The sequence below is a fragment of the Trachemys scripta genome, chromosome 1, assembly GCF_013100865.1.
Source record: "Trachemys scripta elegans isolate TJP31775 chromosome 1, CAS_Tse_1.0, whole genome shotgun sequence".
Lineage (NCBI taxonomy): Eukaryota > Metazoa > Chordata > Testudines > Emydidae > Trachemys > Trachemys scripta.
The window spans coordinates 52,174,291-52,201,271 of record NC_048298.1 but is presented as its reverse complement, the minus strand read 5'-3'; the positions used below and the strand labels follow the sequence as shown (position 1 = coordinate 52,201,271).

The window sequence follows — 26,981 nt, the reverse complement described above, 5'->3', positions numbered from 1 at the left end:
CAAAGATAATGGCCAATGTCACATCCGCCAACTGCTTTAGCACCCTCGGATGCAGTGCATCCGGCCCCATGGACTTGTGCTCGTCCAGTTTTTCTAAATAGTCCCAAACCACTTCTTTCTCCACAGAGGGCTGGTCACCTTCTCCCCATACTGTGCTGTCCAGTGCAGCAGTCTGGAAGCTGACCTTGTTCGTGAAGACAGAGGCAAAAAAAGCATTGAGTACATTAGCTTTTTCCACATCCTCGGTCACTAGGTTGCCTCCCTCATTCAATAAGGGGCCCACACTTTCCTTGACTTTCTTCTTGTTGCTAACATACCTGAAGAAACCCTTCTTGTTACTCTTAACATCTCTTGCTAGCTGCAACTCCAAGCATGATTTGGCCTTCCTGATTTCACTCCTGCATGCCTGAGCAATATTTTTATACTCCTCCTTGGTCATTTGTCCAATCTTCCACTTCTTGTAAGCTTCTTTTTTGTGTTTAAGATCAGCAAGGATTTCACTGTTTAGTCAAGCTGGTCGCCTGCCATATTTACTATTCTTTCTACATATTGGGATGGTTTGTTCCTGCAACCTCAATAAGGATTCTTTAAAATACAGCCAGCTCTCCTAGACCCCTTTGCCCTTCATGTTATTCTCCCAGGGGATCCTGCCCATCTGTTCCCTGAGGGAGTCAAAGTCTGCTTTTCTGAAGTCCAGGGTCTGTATTCTGCTGCTGTCCTTTCTTCCTTGTGTCAGGATCCTGAACTCGATCATCTCATGGTCACTGCCTCCCAGGTTCCCATCCACTTTTGCTTCCCCTGCTAATTCTTCCCTGTTTGTGAGCAGGAGGGCAAGAAAAGTTCTGCCCCTAGTTGGTTCCTCCAGCACTTGCACCAGGAAATTGTCCCCTACACTTTCCAAAAACTTCCTGGATTGTCTGTGCACCGCTGTATTGCTCTCCCAGCAGATATCAGGGTGATTAAAGTCTCCCATGAGAACCAGGGCCTGCGATCTAGCAACTTCTGTTAGTTGCCGGAAGAAAGCCTCGTCCACCTCATCCCCCTGGTCTGGTGGTCTACAGCAGACTCCGATCATGACATCACCCTTGTTGCCCACACTTCTCAACTTTATCCAGAGACTCTCAGGTTTTTCTGCAGTTTCAAACCGGAGATCTGAGCAGCCATACTGCTCTCTTACATACAATGCAACTCCCCCACCTTTTCTGCCCTGCCTGTCCTTCCTGAACAGTTTATATCAGTTTATATCCATCCATGACAGTACTCCAGTCATGTGAGTTATCCCACCAAGTCTCTGTTATTCCAATCGCATCATAGTTCCCTGACTGTGCCAGGACTTCCAGTTTTCCCTGCTTGTTTCCCAGGCTTCTTGCATTTGTGTATAGGCACTTAAGATAACTCATCGATAGTCCCTCTTTCTCAGTATGTCCAGTTCCTCTTTTGCGGTCAGCCAAAAGGGACAGATAGTCAGCATAAATGTCACATTGAAATAAATAACGATACATTGCTGAACACCATGCAATATCCTCCAATTCTAGTCCTCAAAGGAGAATGGGAAAGGGAATTAACCATGCTGTCCATGAAGAGAAATGGAGAAAGGCTATGGCCAAAAAGAAGACCACTTCTGGTCCTCTATCTCTGCAGTTCCTTTAAACCAAGATCTCAAAGAGCTCTGTCTGGATCCCTGAATATCTCATGCAAGCTCAGATTATGTATCAGAAAATGCTGTAGGTGCTGGCAGCCACATAACCTGTCTCGTATTCTGTTTTCATGCCATTAATTAAGAAATTATTGGAATAGCATATGCAAATGTGTGTGTGTACATTTTTGGGAACAAATACCCTTATCTGAGTCAATCTGTGCTATGGCAGGTGGGCATAGTAAATCTAACCTTAATAGAAAAAAAACCCTTGATAGTTATGCTAGTGGAAAGTTGGATATTCCTGAGAAACAGAAACTCCGCCCACTTAGTTTGAATGGTTAAATGAACTACCCATTACAGAACTGCTGGAAAAACTGACATTAGCTAAGTGAAATAATTGGAATATAAATCTATTTGGGGCCATTAGAAAAAAATAAATGATCTTAGACTTCAGATCTTGCATTAGTCACTATCCTCATGGTTATAATTTTTTTAAAAATTTAGTCATAGCTGGCAATTATCCAAGTCTCCTTGATGCCAACACTGCCATGAATACAAGTCTTTACATGCAGTGCAATGTGTATCATTCTTAATCTTTCTCTGAGACAACAGTGTGTATGTCAATATTTTAAAGCTAATCTGTCTTGCTCAACTGTGCATTGCATGTGTTTTTATTTGATTCTCTCTATTCAAAGAACAATTAAAAACAAAATGAAAATAATAGGAGTCTAAATGACTGTTTACTGGCATTGAGAAAGATATCTTGAAAACCCTATTTTTACAGAATGTTGAAGTTTCCTTTTTTTAAACTTAAAGCTCCTGTCTCTGAGTCAGTTCATGCCCATGCATCTCTACTGTTGCAGATACAATTGAAAATACAGTTGAAAATATTTTGACCTGAAATAAAAAAAACCTTTCTCCCAAATTTGTGGTTGGTTACAACTGTCACATTTGACATACTCCTCCCAAGGGGTTTAGTAACCCTAAAATACAGCATTCCACATACACACACCCACACACAGGTGCAATATACATACTTTTTGAAACAAACCTGTATTTTCTTAAAGGAGCATCCTTACTAGGACAATAAAGTAGATACTTTCAGTCCTAAGTAGGCTTTTTGTACTGATTAATCAAAGAGAAAGCAGTCTTAGTGGTAGAGGTACATACAGTATGAGCTACATTTGACATATCAACCATTCCTAAAGAAACAAAGGATATATTTTCTACTCTCCATATGACGTTGGGCAAGTGAACAGAGGGGGCCAACGACAGCAAAATAACTTTGGTTACTTTTTAAAAGTATAATTTTGTGGCCTCTGATTGCTGGAGGCAAGTATAAACTTCCACAACTCTTTCTTTTACCATGTATCAAGGAAGGAACTTATTTTTCTTTCCCATACTTCATCCTCTGTAGCTTCTCAGCTCTCCTTTCCATCCCATCCATCTTTAGTTTACATATGATCTTGCTCTCCCCTGCTTTCTTATCCTCTTCTACTCCATTTTTTCCTTCTTTCCATTTTCTTGCCTTTCTTCTCTTCATTCCCTGTTTTCAACCTTTGCCCTTCTCTCTCTCTCTCTGGCTCTCTTTCTCATTTCCCTTCTTTCCATTTTCTTGCCTTTCTTCTCTTCATTCCCTGTTTTCAACCTTTGCCCTTCTCTCTCTCTCTCTGGCTCTCTTTCTCATTGTCTGGGCATTTCCAGAAGGCTTTTTTTTTTTTTTTCCAGTGGGTGGAATTTTCCAAAGAATTGCTCCAGCCCCAGAAGGAAAACAGTAATACTACACATTTCTACAGTAGACTTTCTAAAGACAGAATATCATGGAGCCACCACTTATTGTGCCTGTAATTTACAAAAAGCTTTGTTTACTGTGAAGCTTTTCTAACAATCAGTGTCATTCTCCAACTCTGCATTCCACTCCAGTTGCAGGTAGGTGTGTGATGTGAGAAGAATTAAAACTAAAAAGTCTAGCAATGTAGCTGTTAAAACATTTAAGTGAACCTGCTTACTGTTTGGATTGTGGGCTTCAAAATTAGAATAATACTTGATCCAAAGTACAATTTAAGTAAAATCCAAATGCTGCTTTTTGAAGTTCTATAAATTAATCTAGTATCGTAGACTCTGCTTCTGTGTTTTAATCTATGCAATATGTGCCCAGAGCATCAGATAGGTGCGTAAAGCTATATTTTATAAAGATAAATAAATAATCTAAAAGCACACATTTTCCCTTCCTTCTTATATATTTCAGAAGACAAGACTGCAAACTTACTTACTGTGGGCCCAACCCTGCCCTCTCTGCAGTCAATGGCAAAACTTCCACTGACTTCAGTGGGAAGAGGATCAGATGCTGCATACCCATCCAGCACATAATCAATGCAGTTTCATTTTGATACTCACCATCCATGTTATTGTCAGCTCTCGGTTACTTCCACCCCCTCCTCCAACATCAGAAGGAGCCACATTAGGAGCTGGAATAACAGAAAAGACAAGCAACATTTTCTCAGACTTCAGAGCTTTCATTCAATAAAGAACCATTAATTACTTTTTTCTTTTTACCAGCAGTGCCAATGAGCCCATATGGCCCACACAATTACAATAATGATAGCCTGTAATAGCTGTGAGAGTCTGTGGTCTTGCCAAGACTAACGTATAGCTTTTGCCACAGGAAAAGTGCCAATTCTCTCCACTTATGGTAACTAGGCACGGCTGGTAATAACTCTTTCCTGATTTTATCCATGTTCACTTTACTTTTTAAATTGGATATTCAGAAACTGAACACGCCCTTCATAGGTCTGAGGAGAAAAGCATTTTATTATTCTTATCTCTGCTCACCCTGTGGTCTTTAGAGACTTATGCCTCCATTCAACAAAGACTTAAACACATGCTTCATTTTACACACTCTTTGAATAGCCCACTGACATCAATGGATCTATTCACTATACATAGAGTTAAGCACATGGGTAAGTCTTTACAGGACTGGGACCTTAGACCTGTTCTCATTCAGGTCAATGGCAAACAACCATTGATCTGAATGGGTGGAGGATCGGGATTTAAGGCTCCAGTACTCAAAGTAAAGTAAACTGCTGATTGTATACACTGTATTTTTATGTTTCATTTAGAAATCTGCACAGGAAGTTCCCACTGTTTCCATTATAATTTACTCCTTTATTTTCACTTGTGTGACACTAACAGCCCTCAATTCCCACTGAATATAGTTGGGGTAAAAGTTAAGAACTACCTAAGGTGTGCAGGCTCCTTCCTCCCATGGACCTGGTAAGGAAGGTTCCTTGAAACTCATCTCTGCCATGATGACTACAAAACACTTTCCAAAAGTTAGGCAATTGGTAGTCCTTATCAGACTAAAAATGATAATTTCATTGGAAAAAAATGAAATTCAAAAACTAGCATTGAGATGACTGTAAGTTTGAAAGATCAAGCAGCTCGAATCAGACTGGTAGCAGCTGACACCCACTTTGTGCTCACTTAGCACAGGTGTAAATGGCCACCAAAGTGCAAAGCAAGAGATGACTGGGAGCAATATATTTATCATGACAACTCAAGTAAATGGAGAAGTGCCCAGCCTTCATTTTCCTAACATTAATTGGATTCAGAGACTTATTATTGAATGTTAGTGTCTAGTAGCTAAAATATATATAGCTAGTCTTCTAATAGGAAAATCCCAAGAAGTCACTATGTAACTTAAGTGGTACTGAACAAAACAAACAAATTTTAATTTAAACTTATCTTAATTACATGTACAACAAGTATGCAGTTAAAAGCAGCCATTAAAATGAAAGCCATATGCACATGGAAGAAAGGGTGAAGGTTCAGAGCTGTTTGTGCCACTGACAATTGTCAGATACCACAGTTAAACTTATGCAATGTGTTATCCATTACTCAGATGGCACAGCAGATTAGTAGCAATGTTTGATCCTATGTCATATTGAGCAGCTGCTCTTTATAATCAGATAATCAAAATATACTAGCATTGGTTCCAAGCTGTGCAATGAAAATACCTAATACCCTCGGCGTCCTATTCAACACATATTAAACTGAAAAGCCACATATAGTGTCTTGCTCCCATATTAGCCTGAGATTCTTGGCAGGAAATTCAAATGGGGGATGGCACCAGTTCTCTCTAATAAGTGCCAACTCATGGTAAGAAATACACTTTCTTCAGTACAGGGGATCCTATCCATTAACACTTTAGTGCATTACACTCTTCAGTTTGTATTCTAAGAAGCATGCAAGATTGATGCCATAAAACTTCTATAAATGCCTGCATTAACAGTCTGTTTAGATTCACCAAAAGTGCCAGTCATAACCTGTCACAGGCAGAAATGCTGCTCCTAGTTGTCCTCCATTCTGCATGGGCAGCAAGACAACCAACTAAATCTCCCAAAGATACTAAAGGCCTGATGCAAAAGGGGAGGACATGTCATTCTTTAAATTGGGAAGGAGACTGAAAGAAGTTTCATGAACCCAGCATAAGACTATTAATATACGTAAAGTATCACAATCCCTCTACATGTGAGGGTTGTTTCCATCCTCCCTTCAAAACAGAAGAAAAATACTAATGTTATGCCACCACTCCAAGAAGCAAGTGCACATTTCTTTTTTAGACCCCTAGGCTCTTGTCCAAATGCAGGTGTGGAGTAAGGAAACATATGATGCTAATAGCCAAGATTATTGGAAGTAATTTCCTTTCACTTTGGTTTTACAGTTCTGTGGATTTTTCTTTCCTGTCTCCATTAACCTGATGAATCAATGCTTCCTTACTCCCTAACAATCTAATTTTTAAAAGACTAAATTTAAAGACTGATTATGTTTTTTATTATTCTTAGCAAAATTTGCAGTGGACAAACGTTTAATCTATTTATAAAATATATATTTCAGCCTCGAGTAACGGGACATCAGCCTTCTAAAAATAATAAAGAACAGGGCTGCAAAGTGGAGCTAGTATTTGTTAAGGTGGTAAAGTGATATGTAAGTCTTGTTGGACATAGACCTTTTTGCAGTGACATATTACATCTAAAAGCACTGCTGTTATCTCCTTCAGACAGTCAAAACAGAATATATTATCTTGAATGATATATTCAGCATCTAATTCTTCATTTGGGAGAATTCATTTTATGATGTACCTGTCCCAGCCTACAGGATATGCTTAACTATGCTCTGAGATCTTAACATTAAGCAATTAGACAGACTGGGGCATGTGTTGTGTTGGATAATGTCATGCCTTTGACACAGCATTAGAAGGCACAAGACCAAACCTTCAATCACAGGGAAGTGGCATTATCCAGTACAACACACATCCTGGCATATCTTATGATTAGAATACAGCAAGCTAAGAAACAAATGAACATTTGCTGATTTAAAAAAATGTATATATTCTTCTTGCACAAAAACAATAATTAATTAATTTAAAACATACTGCAGAGGATCTCTGAAAGGCAGGAGAAGAAAACACCCCAATGAATGCAATTTCATGCTGTTTTTCTCTTCTTTGTTAATTTAATTTTTTCTACATGATTGAAAGAGTAAGTCATTCTATATGATTCTGTGTTTTTTGGAGAACAACTGACGATACAAGTGTCAGAGCTATAATACAACTCTGTTCGGGTAATTTCTCACTACTACTGGACAACAGCTAATGTACTGCAATAGGGCCTCCTTCCTTGTCAAGAATTTCCCTTTAGCCACCAGTAACAACTGGGAATGACTTTTATCCTCTCATTCTCTATTTCTGAATTTATTACTGGACCAAGAAGTACTGGGTAATCAGACCAATGGGGCCCAGTGATTCATGTTGGCCATGGGTTGAAAGTCTATATTCCAGTAGTCTGAAATCCTACCCTTCCTTCTGTAACTGATATTAGGCTGACCCAGGAGTGGAGGCATAAAACCTTGGGCCGGCAGCTCAGACAGGAGGGATGGTTTGGTTTATAAGTAGTGCTGCTGGAACAAGTAGTCACACCAGTTTCAGAGGGTCCATCACTGGTTGCAGTCTGAAGGGCAACAGATAGGCTGCAACACCAAGAAGTCTGCCATAAATGGGAAGAGAAGCAACAGGCTGGAGACAACAGGAAGAGACCAATCTGAGAGCACTGAAAGAGCCAACAGGAATACAACGTTGAGCCAGATTGTGGGGGCAACCTGAACAGGCAGGAAATGCTCTTGTGCATTGAAGCCAGCTCTCTAGCGGATGTGATGAGATGAGCTCAGTAACTGGACATATATCTGTGGATAAACTCATTGTAGGAAGTGTGTCTTTAAAACACACAGATACCATTAAATGGTCTAAGCTCCCAATGCAAGAAATTTGTTAGTCTGATGTGAATGAAAGACCATAAAATCTTCTCCAGACTTTGGGATCATGGCTAGCCATGGCAGTGAGATAGTAAAAAACAGCAGTCACTAAAGACAGTGTAAATTTATCATTTGGTGTCAAGTCTGCTCATTTTGTTGCCTACTTTGCAGTTAGCACACTAAGATATCTGATAATTATTCACTACAGTCAATTACGACTAGTTACACCATTCTATTTGGACTTAAGTGCTTTTTTGCACTCTGCCTCTACCATAATTAATGAAAATGTAGAAAAATAAAAAGAAAATTTAAGCATTTTAAGATATCTTGACAATTTGTGTCTACGTACCAGCTCCTTCTGTTCTAATTCTTTGTGATGGCATACTAGGTTCTCCTGTCCCCAAAGTATTCATTGCTATAATCCGGAATTCATACTCCATCCATGGGATTAAATCAATCACCTTTGCAGTCTCCATATTTCCTTCAATGTTTGGGGGATCTAAATGAAACAAGAGATTGCTTAGAAAGGAGCATTTTGCAGTGAGCTGAAAGAGTAATCTGGTTACAGTTTCTGTAGTTTACCCCTTCTCTCAGTTTGTAATCAGCCACCTAGACGAATACTACATTATAAAACGGGATCTCTTTTTTGTACAAGGAGTTCTGCCAGAGAATGAGAAATTGAAATCTATGAGATTATCTGGGATAAACTTTTACAAGATCACAAATTGCAATTGCAAGTGGACGAGTGGTGAAGGTAGCCTTAATAATTGCATACTGAACCTTGTGACATCTGGATATTTCTCCTATAGAATAATGCACTGAGAAAGCTGGAATGCAACTACATTTCATGTAACAATACAATGCTTTTGAAGCTCATAATCCTGGAATTTCACTCATAGTTATGAAAGTTAAATACAAAGTTGAGTAAGTGCCAATGGGCTAGCCAGGCATAGATGGAAAGATCCGTCAACTATCCAGGAATGGAACATATAATATGATTAGAAGTTAGCACCTTGGTTTGGAGGAAGCTGAGGGATTTGAAAGATCCCTCACTGGGAGGGGAGTCAATGTTGAATGAGTTTGTGGGTGAACTGGTGGGAAGGGGAATGGCAAAGTAAGACAGATATACTAATATTTATTGTTAAAATAATATACAACAACAAATATTACTATACATTCTAGAATAGGCCTGGTCCTGCAATGCTTGCACTCCCACTGATAATGGGATTTAGGGGTCAATAAAGCTGGGTATGTTTCTAAAGCATCTATCACTGTGGTATCAAAGCATAACTTCGATGAAAAGTAATAATTGAACTATTAAAATTCTACTATATTTGACAGTCAAAAGATCAATTTGTGGTGACCTAATTCTCAAGGAAAAGATTTTAGATGTTCCATTTGATTAAAGGAGTGTGATTAGGCATAACAAAAGGAATGAAATGTTAATTCTATAGACCATATGGTAATATTACCCAGAATAAATTATTCAAAAATTAAATGTGCTGAGTGGGAAAGAAATTTTCATGGTTGAGAATCTGCACTACTTACTTGTTGGGCAGAATCTCTGCATGTGATTGGCTCATAATAACTGCCAGAATTTAGAAGGGTTTAAGATAAGCAGATTTTCTGAAGAAATGTATTTTGTCATAAAATATTTTCTAAAGAATAAGGCCATGATCCTGGAAAGGCTTATGTACTCAACTTCACACATTGTTAGTCATCCAGAAAGGAATGTATAAAATTAAGCACATGTAAGATGAGTCAAAAGTTAATCTATTGATTTTATTAGTTCTAATACTACCCTTACCTGTTTTGGCATCTTTCCACTCCTCAGAAAGAAAAGTTTTTGACTGGATAGTGTACTTTGAAATAGGGCTATGATTGTCTGTCCCACGACTCCAAGTAAGTGTTACAGAAGTATCTTTAATTTCTTCTATTCTCAAACCCCCAGGGGGACCTGGAGGACCTGAAAAGCACATTTGGCAATTTACAGATTAAATTATACTTTTAAAAAGAAAGGGTTTCCTAACTAATGTATTACAATCTATTTAACCATTATATACGATTTCTATTCTCACATTCCCTTAAGAACTGCTTGAAGAATGGGCAATACAATCACGTCTTTATAACCTTCATAAAATGATTTAGCTGATTTCTGCATTTGCATTTAAAAGATACTAAGAGTTATAGCTATTCATGATCCTTTCTAAATTCCACCTAAAATCTGGATGGTCTTATCCAACAACAACAGACTCATGAACTGAGGACATGATAATATTTGCTAAAACGAACAGCATTATTTTCCAAGCCTACATTTTACAGGGTACTTACTGTTATTATGAAAGCACTCCTTTACTCTCCCAATTGGTTCATAAAACTCAAGCAACATAAGATACATGTGTTGTGCCATGCCTTACTCAACTCCAAGAAGAGAACTGCATGGCTACCTGGAACATACAGGTCAACAACCACAGGTGACTAGGACTCTTAGCAGTCTAGACTAGAGTGAAACAGAGGACAGTGATGCAACATGTGTGTGTGTGTGTATGTGTAGGAATCTTGATCTGTAAAAGACACTATGAAAGTCAGAAGTCCAGGCTAAAAATAAACTCCTTGCCCGATAGCTCTGTGATCATCAGCTTTGGCACCTGTTTGCGAATTTTGCTTGCGGGTCATTTCATACAATTTATTTTATCCTGCTTGCATTTGCCTTGGACATTAGGATCGAATTACAAGAAAAAAATCAGTGAAGTAAAAAAAGCATCGGCAATGCATTACAACCACTAAAATGAGACTTGCTGATTCCCTTTCCATGATTAACAGCTTGTCAAATCTCATCTATGATTCAATGAATTACTCCAACAATTTCAGCAGATTACAGCAAATGTGACTGAACATGTCACATGGTATCTTCAGAAGAATAAGGGGACTAGTCTCTCTTTACTGTGCAGACCGGAAACTACCAGGCTCCTAGCAAATGCAGTGATAGCCTCTTTATAATTTATTTTGATTTGAAAACAAGAGAAATCTCATAAATAAACCAATTATTGACCAATTTTAACAAAGATGCAGAAATAACTTATGATATTACAGACCTGAATCTAACCTCCCACTAATCACTCAGAAATAAAATGCCCACTGTATGCTGATGACTTCATCATACTATCACCTATGGAAGAAGATCTCCAGAGAAATGGACATCTTCTACAAACCTACTACAAGACTACAGATAAACCTGGAAAAAATAAAAATCAAGATATTTCAGAAAAAATCCCTAAACAAACCCCAGTCCCATCTAGTGGCACTGAAACCACTTAGAGAGAGAGAGAAAATGAGTCTGCGCTACAGCCTTAGCTAACAGCCAGTTGGCTTCTCGCTCATGCAGTAGAGGCTCATGCACTAAGCTCCAGAGGCCCCAGATTTGATCCCGCCCACCGATGACCGGGGTCTGTCAGCGTTACATTAAGTTAGACATAATAAATGCAGCAGAGAGCTTCAGACTGGCCACCAAGGCATTGTGGGTATTCTATGCCATTAAGGTACTGCATGAAAGATCCCACCCCCCAGGAAAATTAGCTAAATTTGTTCACCAGCATGATCCAATTTCTGTATGGAAGTGAAATCTGGGGTCCAACTTCAGCAATTGATTACACTGACTGGGATAAAACCCTTAACAGAAACTCTACTTTTGAAGTTCTACAAACAAATACTCCATGTGCATAGGAACTCCAGGAACAACAGCTGCAGACCAGATCTGGGTCATTTCCCTCTGCTAACCAACATACACCAAAGAATATTTAGTGACCTCTCCGCCAAAGAAGTTCTCACTCACTCGTCTGCAAAGTACAAGAGTATTTAGAACTTGTTCCATATGAAAACACAATCCGCTCCTATAGATCATTGCTCCCTGGTCTCAAAAACTTTTCCACCCTAACCTGTGGAGCAAACAATACTACCCCAATCTGAAAAGTACTTAGGAAGCTAGACCAGAATATAAAATAACAATACATGAGTCATTGGGAAGAACAAATTAAAACTAAGAACAAGCTAAATTGATACAAATCATAGCACAGAAATACTATGCTAGCAGAGTCTCCCCAAATTCAGAAGCAGGGATCATAAGGTGGAAATTGGAAGGCTCAAGGCAAAGTCTAAACCCACAGACGAGTGACTGTGTAGCCAAGAGTGTGACAAAGGAGAGACTGAGACAGGGAGACTTTCTACTTCTGTGTCTCAGACACAAGGAAATGTGAAAAAGATATTTCCTTAAATTATCAGGAATCTTAAAAGATACTTCATCATAAAGTGCTGCAGAAAAAAACTGTGTCTGACTGACTTTGGGAAAAAGGGAAGAGATGACAGAGATAGAATCACATCATGCTACATAGCAACCTGCCATCAAATCAGGGGTGACATATTGGCCCCACTGCAGTCCCATTTACTTCAGCAGGGCCAGGATTTCATTCTAGCACTGGACTGTAATGCAAACAGACACAGGGGATCTATCTATAGTACTTTTGTGGTTCCATTACCGGAGCCTCACAATCTTTGATGTGTTGATATCAAAAGCCCCCAAACAGTGTGTAGCCCCATTCTGGGTGGACTGTACCCACCTATGACAGATGTCTAAGAGGTCTGTCTTTCTTAAACTTTATAAGCATGAGAAGACGTACAAATATTGCTAAAGTCTCATTGACTTGAAATTAATATATGCACTGCTTGATAGACACCTTAAAATGATTTTTTTTATGTAATGGTTGAGAAAACAGCATTTTTCTAAGAATTCTTCCTGTTCCACAGCTTTCTTTAATACAGAGCTTAAAATAGCAATCTAAAAATATTTTAAGTACAGTAATTGTTTCTTTTTAAACTGAGTCAGCAATGGTTTCATAAATATAGGGTCCTTTAAACAGAATCTGGAAAGAATATTTTGTTTGGTAGCACTTTTTTCCCATTCTAAAACTGCTTACATACGTTATTTTATTTTTAAAAATTGTATTTATCTTCTATTTTATAATTACTGTATGTTGTTGGCTTTGAAAGTTTACACCTTATTATTAAAATAATAATTTCCTTGAAAGAAATTTTTTCTCATTTATAGAATTATGTGCTTTTGTAAATCTCTCTCGGTGCTGATCTGTATCTTGAGGTGCTTAAATACCTGTGTAAATCTGATCTTAAATGAATACTGTAGCAGTAAGCCTGAACAAAATAACCTAATAATAACTATCAAACATCTCCAGTATAATGGCAGGCAAATTTTCCAAACCCTATACAGAACTGAATACAGTTCTTTTTCCTAGATACCTTGAAAACTGCATCTGCCCCAAGGCCCTCTTCTTTGGTACCTTTTATGGGGTGCCTTTGTCACCTGTGCGATTCAGTGTTAAACCATTCAGAGACCTGATACAATTAAAAATAAAACCTCATTTGTGCCTCTCTATTAGCTATCAACATTAAACTGCACTATTTGGAAACTATGATAATTATTTTTCCTTTTCGACATTCTCCATGGTTTATAGCTCAACTTGGGGGAACAAACTTTAGCTTTACTTTTGATTTGGCAAAGATTCATTTTCACTGGGCCAAAATGTTTAGGGCGGTGAACAGTCTAGGTTATGAGAAACAGTCATCAGTTGTATGCTGCGAGAAATACAACATGGTCACCAAAATAATGTATTAATGTTATACCCGGTCTCTCTTACACCTGGAAAGCAGAAGTGAAGCTGGAAGGGACAAATATTTTTGCTATACTGGTTTGATTTGGTGTCTCATCCTAAAACATATGCAGGGTCCTTAGGGCTCAGGTCCATGATCTCTGTCTGTCACTTGTAAAAGCCAAGAGTAAAGCGCTAACCCATTTGGATCAATGGATCCCTTAGGGCGAGCACAGCACTAGATAGCCAGTATTCAACTTTTGTTAAAAGTCCATCTCTTGACATCAAAGACATACCTTGAACCATCCTTTCCAAGAGAAGGTGACTGAAAAGATCATCAGTTGAATAAGTTCAGAGTTTCTGGTTCCTGACTGTGGCATGGCACAGAGATGGCCCTGTTTGTGAAGACTGATGCCAAACAACTCTCCTTACTGATACTGCTAGATCCATCATCTGCTTTTGACATGAGTGATTACAATGTTCTGCTAGCCCAACTGCACAGACTGAGCTGGACAGGATTGTTCTACAGTGGTTCCATTTGTTTTTATGGAACTCTTTCAATCAGTGGTGCTGGGAGAAGATGCATCTGCCCCAAGGCCGTCTTCTTTGGTACCTTTTATGGGGTGCCTTTGTCACCTGTGCGATTCAGTGTTAAACCATTCAGAGACCTGATTCAACAGTATGGTCTTCAGAACACTGTAAAACCCCTATTGACATAATCATATCTCCTGATCACCTCAGCAGTTCCATTATCCTAACTGTGATGTCAGAAGGGATGTAACATTAATCCAGATAAATGGATGTATTGTTTGTGGGAAAGGGAAAACATTTAGAGGAGATTCCATGTACAGTGGCTTTTGTTCTAATACTTCATCTATGAGACATGTACCCTATTTTACCTGGCTCTGTATTACCACTGATCTGTGGACTGTTTTATTGCCATGCTTCTCCACTGACACTGTAGTGACAATGCCACTTTCATGACATTGGCCAGACATGGCTCAGTGTTGAGCACCATCTGCTAAGTGTTGGGCACTCCCAGAGTCCCGCTGATGTCAATGGGGGAGGGGACCACGCAATCCTGTAGAATCTGTACACCGAATGCAACACTAGTGGTCGTGTCTTTCATAGTATTTCACTATGTGAATGGTAATAATTCTACTCCCCACATACTGGGTTTGAAGGAGAAATATATCCAACAGGATATTTTTATTTAAAAAAAAGTGTTGCTTACTATTTACATTATATTAAGCCATATAAATGGACTATTCCTTTCCTTCCAAAGGAGTCTTCTGTAATGTCAGTATATTCATCCAGTTGAAATGATATCTACTCTACTCAGGGCTGTCCCTAAGGGAGGTGTGGGGCCCGGGACGTAGGTGCTCCCCCCGGCTCTGCCCAGGCCCCACCCCCACTCCACCTCTTCCCCCAAGACCCCATCCCACCTCCTCCCACCCCCGCCCCATCTAGTTCCGCCCCCTCCCCTGAGCGGCTGCACCCTCGCTCCTCTCCCCTCCTCCCCAGCACCTCCTGATGCCACAAAACATCTGATCCGCAGCAGGCGGTAGGCACTGAGAGAGAGGGGGAGGAATTGATTGGCTGGGCCCGCCAGCGGGAAGGAAGCGCTGGGGGAGGGGGAAGTTCTGGTAGAGGGGCTCCTCCTTGCCCCCCACACTGTCGCCTCCCTGTTCACCTCCTCACCCCGTTCATGGAGCCTCTCAAAGCACGGGGCCTGGGCCATACCAAGGGACAGCTCTGACTCTACTGTTAGATTGTCAATAGAAACTTCATTTGCTGTTATTAACCACAGGAAATTAAATTTAAGAAGTTACAACAATGTTAAAACTTACCAGACTCTAAAAACGAAGGAAATTCAGAATCAAGGCATAAACTGTCCTTTAACTACCTTACTGCTGTCTAACATACTTGGTAAGTGGGTCGAAACATACTGCCTGTGCTGCCCCATGCATCAGGTATGTCACTTTTGACATTCCAAAGCATCAGCACTTCAGAGCATGCTGTTGCTGTCTGCAGAGAAGTTGCATGTGAAGGCCAGAAAAAAAACAGATTAACTCACCCTGTTGAACCTGTGCATTGTAACAGATGTTTTAAGATACCTACCATATGAGTAAGCACACTGTTCTGAGACAACAGAAATACTTAGGGACAGAGGGATGAGTTAATGATGGAGTGATAGCCTTCACTCCAAATTTCCCTGTTTCAATAATTTAAACATCAGCAGGACTTTTATTGTAATGTTTAGTTTCATGCACAATATACAATTCAGTGAAACATTATGAATGTCTGTTTCAAAATTTAGTAGACAAACAGGAATGACATTTCCTCACTCTAGTTTGAGAAGTTTCGTTATATAAAAGTGAACACCAAATTAAGTCGTCTAAAAAATATTATATCAGGAAAAAAAACATGATAATGAATCTTTATTCTTATACAGGAAATGCATTAGAAGCACACTGGATATACTAACAGAACACACACATTTAAATATCTTCCAGAATAACAATCATGAGTAGATTGTAAGGTGTTCAAATATTAATTTCCTCCTAATTTTAATCCCCATCAATTCTTGATGAGAAATAAAATGGTTTTAATGAAGAAAAAACAACTCCCACCACTCTGTTAACCTACATGAGAGATAGCAAAATGTCTAATTATTTTAGTTTGAAAAATCTTACCTCTTACAACAAGGTCAGCTGAAGCTGAGGAGTTGTCAACAATTGTCTGTGCTGTGCACGTGTATCTTCCAGCATGCTGCAGCTGTACATTTTTAATAAGCATTTCACCATTGTTCTTTATCTGTTACAAAAATTATATCATTTAGATTAATAATTTTCTTATATATTTTTAATACACAAACACACACACCTCTATCATTTGATATACAGTGATTGTCACTCATGACTAACAAGTGCTCACTTTCAGGACAGAAAGGAGACGATTACATCCCTCAAAAGAAATGCTTGATTTATTTATATTGTAGCAGTGGGAACTACTCAGTATTTCTTGAAAAGTTGTTGCTTTTTAATAGAGCTGAAAATCCAAATGTTCTGAAACTAAAAACTTTTTCACTAGCCAGTATTACACTTTGTGCACATGTATCACGTGCACGTACGCTGCCACATGAAAACACTGGTTTACAACAGTTTTAGCCTAGAATTTTGCATGATTCACTTTTAAGTTATTTCCCAATATTACTTAAATTATTGTGGAATTAAGCATCGATATAGAAAAAAACCAGCAGTGGATAACACCACAATCTATATCCATGTCAGTAAAGATCTGCTCCATATATTGGCCCAGATCAGGCCCCAGAAATATATGTATGGATCAGCTGCCTCCATGGCACTATCTTCTGCCTCCCTGGGATGCCACAAGGAGAGAACAAGCCTGTTCAAGACCAAGAGGCTACGCTGTCCTCCCAATAGCATCACATTTGGATAAAGATCTTCAACTCCAGGCTGTATGACCTTTACATGGAAACCCTCCATACTGGGAGCCGGTACCCAGTGGGGGCTGCGCTGATGGACCAGCAGGGGGAGTGGCCGGTCTCACACACTACATCTTCACCCCGCCATCAGCTTTACACACCCACCCCCATAATCGGCCACTGGACTCCCCACTCACCACTGGTGGGCAAGTGGCTGGCAAGAAGGGATCTGGCCAGCAGCAGGTCCCACCAGTACTGATGTGGGGGAGATAGAAAATATGGGACAATTTGCCTGTTTTTAAGAAAAAGTCAGGACACCTACAGGAGGGCTTAAAAACAGGACTGTCTCTTTAAAAACGGGATGTCTGGTCACTAACATACAACAGAACCTGTATACAGGTAACAGTCATATGGTGTGTAAGCAACACACATCTATGAAGAGTAAACAGTGTAAATAATGTGTATACCTAATAGTGATTATGGGTAAAGTATACTACAAATATGTAAATAGTATAAAATGTTCGGTAGTTTATATTAATTATCTATATCATTTTATATCTACGTATTGTTTTCGGTCTCAGAAACAATTCTATAGAATTTAATTAAAGTACATAATGCTTGGTATTTTAAGCCCTCAGCACTTCAAATATGTAGCTACTGAACAGGGCAATTATTTATTTGCATCACATGTGTAAGATCAAACAAAATGAATGATAACATTTGGTTTTAAACATTTTTCTTGTTATCTGCCTCAGGGGGGAAAATGAAATGTATGTACATTCCCTTCTCCCTCATCCTGTATAACTACCTTTGCTCTCTCTGGAGTAGCCTGCAGCTTTCCTCACAATCCCAGACAAATAAGAGGAGTAAACGGACCCACTTGTAATACCTGCCAACAGCTCTCCCTGGCCATCTAGTAAGGGATCTGCTATGACAATCAGGCTCACACACATCCTCCCACAATCTGAAAACCACACATATACTATCTTTGCACTGTGCTGCATAGCCTATCGTTTTCTCAGTGTAACTCCCACCTATTTTAAACTGGAATCAAGCAGGTTTATGGAGGAAAGACTAGAACCAAAATACCTCCAGATAATGTTCTGGAAATTTTACTCCTTTGAATCTGTTCATGCAAGCATTCAGTCTGTGTGACACGAAGTCAGCCTAGAACAAACTGCCTCTACTTTTTTTCTGCCTAAAATGAAAGTTGAAAAGGGGGTTTCTGGATGAATGTTTTTGTCACTAATTTTGAGCTGATTTTTATGTTTCATATTAATGCACCACAGCCTAGCTTTTTTCACTGAAAAGTGTTAATTTTACATTTGTATGTTAATAGATCATTTAACTGATAGCGTAAGGACAGTATAATTATAAGATAGCAAATCCAGATGTTAGCATGGAAAGTTGACTTCTGTCTCCACAGGATAAACATAGTAATTCTAAACAAAATTTAATTCAAAGGGCAATAGTTATGAATGGAAATGGTATAAATATACTAATCTACAGTGAGAGCTCGCAATAACATTTTGTAGGAAGTGAGATTTTTACTAAGGTTCGCATAGGTAAGTTATGTGAACTACAGAATGTTTCATACAACGTTATCTACTAAACACAGCACTGTAGAAACAACTTCTTAAGAGTCCTTTTCAGCCTTAATCTCAGACCACAACTACTCCAGCTCTTCTCAACCACCACCGTGTTTTGTTATATTTTATATTTACAATCCATAGCCTTCTTCCCCACTTGCTTCTGGGAAAGAGTACACTAGCAGTAGCAGCCAATCCTGCCTCCTTCTCTCTTCCTTCAGGCTCCTCCTCTCCTGTAGCTCTTCCTTCCTTTTTGCTTATATAGTCCTAGCTGCTGGGGATACTTCCATCCAATTAGACCTTCAATTGTATCTCCACGCAGCTAACTGGGCTTTTCTTCCAACTGCCTGTCTTTCAATTAATATAACCTGGTGGGGAGTTGAGTGACAGGCTCCTGAGTTAGCTCCTGAGTCAGGACCCTGGTATACAAACATTTCTGACTCTGGCACAAAATCCTACTCTTTTAGTTACCTTAAGAATTTTATCGTGGTCTGACTTATTATTATGAACTAAGTAGTGGATACTGCTCTTTCATGGAATCTATTTCTTTTTCAAAGTGACTATTATTAAATGTATTACTATGTTCAATGGGTGTCTTCGACCAAAAAAAGGTATTTTATTCAGGCAAAACTCCTTCTGACTTCAAGAGTAAAACACAATGTATTCTGAAAAATTCTCCAGGACTCTATAATCCATTAATGAGGGTGTAAAATAAACAGAATCCATACACTCATTTTGTGCATTTAAAAATACATTAAAAGAACAATGAGGTCAAAGTCAAGCACTCAAAAGTTAGGAAAAGCCATACTTAAGGCTGCCTGTTTAACCTTAATTTACCCCGTTTGTGCATACTATAATACACTTTTTAATTTCATGATCACATACTATTTTGTTCACAGTACCTCTGCCTCATTCACTGAACAGGATGGACAGTACTCACTGAACGAGAAGCTATTCTATATTTTTTTATATCTTGCTTGTTCAATGTGTGGGCCAAGCCTTATTTACTGATTATTATTCAAATCCTGCTCTAAAGAAAGAATTATTAATTTTCCTCATTATAGTATCTGAGTACTTCACAAACATGTATGAATTTGTTTTCAAAATACACGTGTCAGGTAAGGTGGTAGTATTATCCCCATTTTAATGAGGAGCAACTGAAGCACAGAGAAGTGAATATAAAATGTGTTCACTAATTTTGGGTAATAATCAAAAGCTAATAACTTTGCCAAATTTGGGACTTGTTCAGATGAACAGCAAAGGGTACATCCCTGCCACAGAGACAATCCCCTGCGAATTTTCAAGTCCTTGCTCCAAAACATGGAGGTCACAGAGTTTCACAACCTAACAGCTATAAGATTTTTTTTTAACATGGGCAAAATAAGGTCTTTCCCCCTTAACCTGGTTCTCAATAATGACTAAACCATTTTTGCTGAAACTTTCCAAAAATATTCAGCCTGAGGTAGACACTTGGCTTTTATCCCATATGGTTAAATTTGGCAAAATTATGACCAACTGAAAACAGGGTTTATAATGGGAAGTATCAGTCAACCTTAACTATATGCATTGTTATATGCAGCATCTATAATAATTTCATATATATATATACACACACACACACACATTGTGGGTAAAATACTGTTCTTTGTTACACCAGTACAAAATCCAACAATAGGAGTTGCACCTGCAAAACACTGTAAAACATGGACCTCCCTAAACATACACAATTATGTGCAATATTTTATGTTAAATAATACATGTACACAATGTTTAAAAGTAATTCATTTATTTGCAGATGCTAGTTTGTAAATGTATCCTGTAACTTATTTAGAAAAGGATTACTGAAGTAAATCACAGTATTACACACGTGTTAGTCTTTAAAATATTTTCATAAAAACCCTAATCATCCTTTCAAAATATATCTAAAGTTCTTTCATGCAAGGTAAAATGTTACAAAAGATTAACAGCTGGATTGATATCACACCACATTGGAATGATTAACATTTAACTCCCCTAACTCACTCCAGATTGTTCAGAAACTGCATTTTCCTATGGAAAACAAACACTGAAATAGCTCCTTGCAATCAAGAAATTTCACAGCCAGAAGCATAGAGGCAACATTCAAAATAAAAAAAATATGTAAAAACCAATTTTGGTAGAATTACATTTAAAAGTAATGGTTATTTGTGAATTTTTTCTCATCAAAAGGTTAGGGAAAGGTATAAACCTTCAATGCAGACAAAAATTGTACGGGATTCCATATGGTTCTGAAGTTAGAAATGTTTAAGCAGTTAACACCACAGTGGATGTAATGGACATTTACAAGGCCCAGGTTTATGTCTCTTGACTGAAAACAGGAAAACAAAAAATAAAATGTAAATGTTTCGTAAAGACTCTGAAACAATTGAGAACAGCCATACTTAGAGATGAAAATGACAAAGGAGAAATGTATAGCAATTTGGAAAGAAGATGCGTAAGAGGAGTCGGGATAGAATACAGGTATACAAAAGAAAAGTAGAGAGGCGTCTTATCAGGAACCTCCTGTGATAAAAGAACAAACAAGCCAGTGAATGAAATTAACATGCAACAAAAATTAAAAAGTAACTTTTTTTTTTTGCGTGAAACATAGGAACTCTCTCTTTAAGGATGCTACTGAGGTAATCAGTTAATTGGGTATAAAGGAGGATTACATATGGAAAAAAATAGTACATGAAGTTAGTTCTATACTTCACTGGCATCTAGTGTGAAGAAGAAACTCCAGTTCACAATGTAGTAAATTCACATGCCATGTGCAGTATTGATTTCCCCTCTGAAGCACTGGATTGGCCATAGTCACGTGGACGAGATGGACTATTGGTCTGTTCCAGTATATTAATTCTTGTTTCCTACAACGCATAGTCTGAATCTAATTAGCACCATTATTGCTTTTAATTGTTATTAAATTAATGCCTATAAGCACTTTTCAATTCACTAACATTACAGGCCTGATTGTCCCCTCTGCCAATGTGGGTGGAGAATACACATGCCAGGTAAATCCAGATTGGTGCCAGTTTTGTGGCATACTGTTCCCTTCTCCCATAGCAGCTCCTCCATGAGTGTTTCATGGTGATCATTCTACAGGGCTCTCCAGAGTAGTGTTTCCCCAAAGTATATGGAGATTATTGCATAAATTAACATTGACTGGTTCTAGATATCAACTCCTCTTTCCCTGTCATGCCTGACCTATGCTGCCCAAGGGGGTGAATGGTCAAATACCATTGTTCTATGGAAGTGAGAGAGGGCAACTGCTCCACCCTCCCGATGAAACAATGGAGGAAACTCTTGGAGTTTCCAGTTCCCTACATTAAAAACAAACAAAAAAACAAAAAAACCCATCCAGAAAACCTCAATGATGAGCCTGAACTTGATTAACTTTTAACATATCCTGGGAGGAATCATGTAGACCATGAATCTCTGAGCATCACCTGTTTTGCAAATACACATAAGCAAAACTTGTTCCGAACCACACAGGTTTGGTCTCAATTGCATAGCTCAGAATTCACATGATCTAATCATATTGCTCCTTCCATTCAATATATTTAATTTTTTTCCTAATCGTATACATTAATTCAAATATATTTAAGTTTATAATTATATCATTAAACATTTTAAGTAATGTTATATCTACCGACCCACACTAATAACCTTCCGTAAATTTCCCTTACATATTATGGCAAGTGGCTTAGTGCTGAAACTCTAAACAATGTGGAGATAAAAATGTGATCTACCCAGAAAATAAAAAAAAATGCATACACTTGCTCTCTCTCTTTCTCTCTACAAAGCTCTCCTGAACCAAGCTTTTTGTAGTTGGTGATAAAGCTTTCCATACCCCAATAGGAGCCTCGGTTCTCAGTGGTAAAAAGAAAGCTTACAAAGCAAATAAAGAACATGGACATAAGCAGATTCTGTCCACAAATTAGATATGAATGCTTTGTATGTTTTCACTCAAAACCTCATCTTGGCTGGGTTACAAACTGCCTCCGTCAATACAGAGAGAGCTGAATCACAGACTGGAAATTGTGATAGCAGTACTCAGGGATGTTCCAAAGCGTATATGCGGTTCACCACCCAAATATTTGCCAACTTTAAAGCAAAAGACTTTCATCATATGAGCCCTCTACTTATGCTTTTAGACTATAAAATCACACCAAAGGCAAAAAATATCTCTGTATGATGTACACTCTTTTTGAGATGTGATGCTCTCTAAAGACCTTTCCCATTTTGTTAACCTTTTGACTGCTGTCAGAGTGTGCCCAAAGGTGAATGCAAATCCTTCACAGTACCTCTGGTCATCTGACCAAAGAAAGGATTCATCCCTGAAGGAACATCAGATCACAGGAAAAGACTTCATCCCATGATGCAGCTGACTTGCCATTTGGCACTAACAAAGCTAATTTGGAGGAACCATAAAAATCCAGTGAGTATAGTAAATCAGAAGCAGTGGGCAAAGTTTTCAAATTTGGGTCCCCAAAATTAGGCATGTGAGTTTCAGAGGTTCTGAAGAGGTACCTTGAATTTACAACAGATAACAGGTAATTCAGAAAAAGAGGAGTCAGTTTAGCCAGACCTTGCTGTCTCCTCTCTTTGCAAAAGCCTAAAAGATCCTCTTAACATCTGTAAATCCTTTCATTGTGGACAAAAATATTAAATGAAAATGACAACAAGGAGTCTGGTGGCACCTTAAAGACTAACAGTTAGTCTTTAAGGTGCCACCAGACTCCTTGTTGTTTTTGTAGATACAGACTAACACGGCTACCCCCTGATACTTGACAAAATGAAAATGAGTTTTCCTGAATTCCCTTGTCCCAGTGAAGGGTGATGAGGAATGGCAAAAGATATCCATTTGCACTATAATAAATACAAACAACACAGATACTTCGACAGTTGTGGCTACTTGTCCTGATACTGTAAGCTGTGATTACAGTCACTTTTCTGATTCCTTGTTCTCAAAAAACACAGGGACAAAATCTACTCAGATTTACACCAGTGCAATCTCATTGTCTGGATCTCATTAGCAGAAGAATTTGGCTCATTCTGGTTTGTAAGAGATATCTGGCATGCGAGTTAGGGGTAACTAAAAATCAGCAGTCTAATAATAGGGCTCACACGGAAGGACCTCATCCTTCAAAGGCCCTATATTTATATGAGAAGGAAGTATGGTGCTAATTCTACCCTTGATATGTGGACTAGGAAATATTTCCAACAAATATATTATTCTTCCCCTTCATACATTCCACTGCTTCTGGTGCCAGAAGACATCTGGGAAGCTATGCTTTGTACTGGTATCACTGTGATAAGGTGTCCTGTTACTTCATTTTAAAGAAAGAAAATAGGTCAGAAGCTGAATATGCTTTTGCGAAAGGCTCATGTTCCTAGTAGCCTGTGGGTGGAGGATATAACTGCTAACTAGATTTCTGAGTGGCGTTAAGGACATATGCCTTTCTGAGCCCAGGCTTGCCAAAACAGGCATGACACATGGATTCTTGTAGTCCTCAAAATCTCGCAAACACATTAAAGATACAGTGAGCTGTTTTTTCAGGAAATTGTTTTCTCCCTAGAGCAGCAGTTGGCATGTTTCTAGCTTCCACTGAATAGACAAGGTTTTATTGTTTTGGAAATAGCATTGCAGATTAATACGTTTCTTCAGTGCCCCTGTCTTAGCTAACTGCTTGTTTATCCCACCCTCAGCACCATATCTACTGCTTTCCTTCTCCTTCTTGCTCTTAACCATTGACTCAATTCCTCTCAATCCATGCCTGCTCCCCTATTGTTATGTTCTTTAAAAATTCCAGGTTTTCCCCAAAATTTGACCCAGCCTGGGCAGAAACAAATGACTCCAAACTCACCTGTATGGGGGGGGGGGAGAGGAGGAGGGAGGGCTGATGACAAAAGTTTATTGGAAGTCACCTTTAGAGTCTCAGAACTCCTTTAGAGATAGGGATGTGGATCAGTTGATCTGCCAGACCATGCCTTAATCAGCTACTGTCTGCTCCCTTAAACTATTTAACAGTGTCCTTCTGCCAACAGCTCAATATTGCTCTGAACATGCTTGCTGTGCCTCTGGTTCTCATTCTCATCCCAATCCATGCATCTGCACTTCTTTCTTCCTGCTCCGTAAACTAGCTTCTCTGTATAAATTTTCCATTCCCTCCATTTTAAAACTCTCCTCCACAAACTTCCAATGTTTTTGCTCAGTGGAAACCTTGGGCATACTTCAGCAGAGCAGTCTAATGCACTCTGCTGTCCTCTGCAAAGTGGTATACAGAGAAAGTAATTAAAAACTTTAAAAATGCAAAATACTTTCCCCCCATCTTTTTTGGTGCAACGCAGTTTGTTATCTGAATAAGCAGACAATTATAAAATAACACTGGATCTCTACTTAATGCAATGTTATATGAGAAATGGATAGCTGCACAAAACAACATTGTCTACCATGTCCTCCCAAGGAGCCACTGCTGTCTGCAAATCATAATCTAAATTACAAAAATGAGCAGATACCATACAATTCTCATCTAATAACAATTTTACAGTCCAAGTTACACTGCGTGGTTTACAAAGAAATCTGTAACAACAAATTTCACTTTTTCCCATATGCCGGCTCCATCTGTCCATGACCAGCTCTTAGGAGCACACATTCTACCTTTGTCCAACTTTGTCCACCTTGGCAGGAGAAATAATAAGAGACACAGAGGACAGATACAGGAAGGGGATAGCATTACATATCCACTAAGTATTCCGTATATGCCCTAGAAGACTGAGAACCTTTATGTGCTTTCAGATTGTGGAGAGGGCTTGGTTGAACTAATTAATATTTGCATGAAAAAATGTTTTTGAGAAAACAGCAAAGTACAGATGCCCCCGACTTATGTAATCGTTCCGTTCCGGAAAGCCTTGCATAACTTGAATTTTGTGTAAATCAGAAACGTATACCCATATGTTACGCAAAAAATTACGCAACTCGAAAATCCTATTTCTGGCTTATAGAACTTTTTCCGTAAGTGCGAATTTGAGTAAGTCGGGTCTTGTGTAACCCGGGCAGCGTCTGTAAAGATAATTGATGTAAAAGATGATCAAATGTACCATGTCTGAAAAACCTTGGCTGGAATTCCCTAGCAGGCAGGGGAATTCCTTAGCAAAGTTTCACTTCCAATTCTATAATAGAAGATCTATGTTTGGGCATTTGAGATATGGGGGTGGATGGAGTTAGTTGAAGAAATCTGTTAAAAATAAAATTCTATACAACTTTTTGCATAAGCTAAGGGGCACAGAAGCTGATATATGGAGGAGGAATAAATTGCAATTGCTGGCAAGGTAATTAGCTGTAAGATGTTAAGAGGATTGACAGAATGATTTGCCAGACTTTCAGGATAAACTGGAGACAAGATGGATCAAATCAGGAACTGTATGCCCTTTAAGGTGGCCCTACCCCTGAAGGGACTGAGATTAGAACCACTATATTGGATGCAGGCAATATTTGCCACAAGGACCAGACATGCTGCCTGAGGAAAGAAGGGCTAAAAATTACTCACACACAGCTACTGCACACTGCAATATAACTTTACCACATGAACGGAAAAGTCCTGCAACATACTTTCAACACGGGCTCATAATACTCAATAAGCATTATTAAACATGAAAAATGTTTAAAAACACTATTAACACCACCTCTATTTAGTCCAGTTAGTGGCTGCCATCTTTGAAACTTTCCTTCTGAGAATGGGAATACAATGCCTCTTTTGACGCTTCCAATTCTTATGCATTTAAGAAGTTTAAAAAAAAAAAGATGACAACGGAGGTCCCAAAGCGGCTATAGGCATACTATCTCAGAAGAAACCATTACAAATGACAACCATATGTTCCTCTAATGAGACCACTTACAAGGATACATTTCTTCTTCAAAAACTTTAAAACAAGCAGCAGCAAATTCTCTATACACCTCTGATGAATCCAATTTAGCAGCCTCCATACTGAAATACTTCCTTGGCAATTGTGAGACTCCATGGGACACTGAGTTTTCATAGGAAGTGATCACAAAGCATTACACAGCTTGCAAGTTGTCAAAACTCAAATGTAGGGGACTGCCCTTCAAAGCGTGCAACCAGTGGCCAATAATTGATTTCCCTGCCCAACTCAGGGCAATTCTCCAAATTAACAGGTTGGCTGGTGGATGCTAAATGACCAGCAGCCAAGCGGTGGTGTGTGTACCTGGTGAATTTTAGATTTTTAATACAAATAATTTTCTTGAGCTCAAAACCACCATGATAGACTCACCTTTTGGATACAGTAACACTACAAACAGT

At 38.8% G+C, this 26,981-nt stretch overlaps 1 protein-coding gene across 1 annotated transcript in view; it reads right to left on the bottom strand.

Moving 5' to 3' along the window:
* CNTN1 (contactin 1) overlaps window positions 1-26,981 on the bottom strand; it is a 250,038-nt gene that overhangs the window by 74,418 nt on the left and 148,639 nt on the right. Inside the window, exons 14-17 of the mRNA XM_034769465.1 lie at window positions 16,302-16,422; window positions 9,756-9,914; window positions 8,298-8,447; window positions 4,037-4,107 (exon numbers count right to left, since the gene is read on the bottom strand). Of these exons, the coding sequence (XP_034625356.1) occupies window positions 4,037-4,107; window positions 8,298-8,447; window positions 9,756-9,914; window positions 16,302-16,422 (501 nt within the window). The remainder of the gene's footprint in view (window positions 1-4,036; window positions 4,108-8,297; window positions 8,448-9,755; window positions 9,915-16,301; window positions 16,423-26,981) is intronic.